This window comes from Vombatus ursinus, unplaced genomic scaffold (genome assembly GCF_900497805.2).
Source record: "Vombatus ursinus unplaced genomic scaffold, bare-nosed wombat genome assembly UNPS02009824.1, whole genome shotgun sequence".
NCBI lineage: Eukaryota > Metazoa > Chordata > Mammalia > Diprotodontia > Vombatidae > Vombatus > Vombatus ursinus.
The window spans coordinates 983,826-986,615 of NW_020949602.1; the positions used below are offsets into that span (position 1 = coordinate 983,826).

General features: G+C 55.8%; 1 protein-coding gene across 5 annotated transcripts in view; it reads right to left on the reverse strand.

Annotated features, from left to right (window-relative positions):
* Positions 1 to 209: 209 nt before the first annotated feature.
* SSBP3 (single stranded DNA binding protein 3) overlaps positions 210 to 2,790 on the reverse strand; it is a 161,461-nt gene continuing 158,880 nt past the window's right edge. For 4 of the 5 annotated variants that reach the window (XM_027852776.1, XM_027852777.1, XM_027852775.1 and 1 more), the window contains 3 exons: positions 2,502 to 2,530; positions 2,113 to 2,214; positions 934 to 963 (listed from right to left, as the gene is read on the reverse strand). In XM_027852776.1, coding sequence (XP_027708577.1) covers positions 934 to 963; positions 2,113 to 2,214; positions 2,502 to 2,530 — 161 coding nt within the window. Of the gene's footprint in view, positions 964 to 2,112; positions 2,215 to 2,501; positions 2,531 to 2,790 lie in introns of all 5 variants that reach the window. The other variant, XM_027852773.1, reaches the window with a different exon arrangement.

The following is a 2,790-nucleotide window of genomic DNA, read 5'->3' on the forward strand; positions in this document are numbered from 1 at the left end:
TCCACCTCGACTGATCGGATAGGAGACAGTGTGTATGTGCGTGTGTGCGTATGTGTGTTCATCCATGGGAAGGGCGGGCAGGCGCAGGCTGGATTCAGCTAGCAGAGGGGTGCAGCTACAAAGGTCTCTCGAGGACCTGCCTCCCGGCCCTTCCCTGCGCCCTGGCCCTCCCGCCTTGGAACAAGACGCCTTGCCGAAGGAAGCGCAGATTGTAAACTGTCCAGTTTATTATTAGGTCTTTAAATGGCTACAACAGACACCAGGAGATTTCATATCTAGACTAGCTTTCCCGCCATAGGGTCACAGCACAAACATACAACAGGGTTGGGTTTTTTTCCTTTTTTTTTGTCTTTTTTCTGCCTTTTTTTTTTTAAAAGAAGAAAGCAAAGAGGTTGATGGGGGGGGTGGGGGAGAGGGGGTTGCTAGAAGCTTCCGTTTTTTATTTCCCCAAAAACAACAAAACAAACAAACAAACAAAAAAAAACCCCGATAAAACAGAAACAAAAGAAAAATGAAAAGTGTCACGTACATAGAAGGCCCTCCGCAGAGGGGGTGGGGGAAGGGGCGGGTGGGGAGGGGCCTGCTCCGCATCTTGAAATATATTCATTTTCTTTTAAGTTTTGTCCTTCATGTTTTATGGAATAAAAAGTTCAGCCTTTTTATTGCATGAAACTAAAACTGGGGAGGGGAAGGGGGAGGAGCTGAGGAGGCAGAAGGCGGAGGGGGAAGGTTGAGAGGGGGAGGGGGGAAAAGTCCCCCCCACCGTCTCCTGGCCAGTAAGTAACACCTCTCTTCTTCTTGCATAATTTCTGGAATCTTCCTGCTTGCCACGGCCGGCTTGCTCGGCATCCCGGAGAAGAGGAGGAGGAGGGAGGAGGGAAGAGGGGGAGGGGGAGGAGGGAAGGGGGAGGAGGAGGAAGAGGAGGGGGGGAATCACACGCTCATCGTCATGCTGGGGGAATACTGCACGGGAAGAACACAGACATGGCCCCGGAGAGCCCGTTAGACCAGAATGACCCCCCAACATCAGCCCTCTAAGAACAGGGGCTGCCCCTAACCCAGGCTCTACGGGTAAAGGCTGAAACGGATGGCTGTGGGTAGAGAGTTTGGGCCTCCCTCCATGGAGAAGTCCATCCTTTCTCACGTGACTCCAGAAGCCAGCCCTGCCTTCTTACAGACCCGGTCCCCCTCCCAGCTATTGACTGGGGAGTCTGGGGGGCCCTGCCCCACAGTCCCAGGAAAGGAATGAGGCAGCTAATGAAGGTCACCAGCAGAACGGAAGCTTTGAACAAAGGGCAGTTTCATTTCTGTCTCTAGTTCCAGTGCTTAGAACGTGGCGGGCGTTCAACAAATGCTCATAACGTTAGGCCAGCCCAACCGGCCTTGTTTCATAAGTGGGGAAACTGAGGCTCAGAGTGAGTGACTCCCCAGAGGGCCCAGAAGAAGTGAGTCAGGCCTAGAGCCTGGGTCCGCTGGCTCCCAGCTGAGGGCAGCTTCCTGGCAAGCTGAGCCCGCTCCAGGCCTGCTGAATAAAGACCCAAGGGCACCATTGCAAAGGGTCATAGCTTGAGACCTGGAAAAGACCTCAGAGGCCTCTGGGTCAACCCCTCTCATTTCAGAGGAGAGGAGAGTGAAGCCTAGGCAGTGGACAGGACCGAGGTAAGACTTGAACCTGGGCCCACTGCACCCCACGGAGAAGGGCAAATGGGCTAAGACCTCAGGTGTGTGGTTGGCACTCGCACTCTGGGCCAGTGGAACATGGCTGCCAACATCTCAGGGCCACCCCCCAACATCTGCCACAGGTAAATTCTCCTGGCTTTGGCAGTGGACCCCAGTGGACCCCAAAGGGGGGCAGGCAGCGATTCCAGTGCTCCTGGAGATGAGGAGTAGGTGTATGCATGCTCATAGGGAGGTCGCCCCCCAAGGAAGAGGCTTTCCCAGGGTCCCCAACCTTCAGCTGAGGACATCCACAGGCTTGTAAAAGTAGAGGCCCCCCCCATGGGGAGCTCGCCACACAGCCTCAGGTCAGGTCTCCAGGCCCCCTGGGCAGAGGGCAGAGCTCTGCACCCTGGGGGTGGCTAAAGGACCCAAGGGAGGGTGCAGAGGACTTACATTGTCATTTTGGAAGGAATGGAGGAAGTTTCCTCCTAATTCGCCATCATCTCTGGGAGTGCCGGGGGGATTGCTAATGCCACTTATGTTGTTTGGGGAATTCTGCAGAGGGAGAAGGAAAAAAGAGGAGAAGAGAGGGGAGGTTACAGTCACCGTGCATCCCTCCTGGTCATCCCCGCCCCCCCCAACCCCAGATGAGGGAGCTCCATGGGTCCATGAAGGGCATTCCCAGGGGACTGCACACAGCAGGTGCTTAATGAGTGTTCTCGCTCCTGTGTGCCAGAGGCCATGGCTGGGGGCCCGGGGAATGAATGGGCCAATCTGGGGGCCCAGGAGGAAGTGGGGGTCCTGACTGCCAGCCCCGGGGAAGACCCAGAATGCGGACTCACTTTTGGAAGTCCATCTATGTCACCTGACCCTGAAATGGAAAAAGAAACTCATTATGTCGTCAGTGCACGTGTCCAGAACGTTCCTCACAGTTACTGCAGAAGGTGGGGGTGAAAATCACAGCTCCTAGCCAGTCCCTTACCACACAGCGGGCCTTTACCAGCCCTCAGACAGGGAATGTCAGGGCTGGGAGGGGCCTTAGGACAGGGAATATCAGGGCTGGGAGGGGCCTCAGGACAGGGGGTGTCAGGGCTGGGAGGGGCCTCAGGACAGGGGATGTCAGAGCTGGGA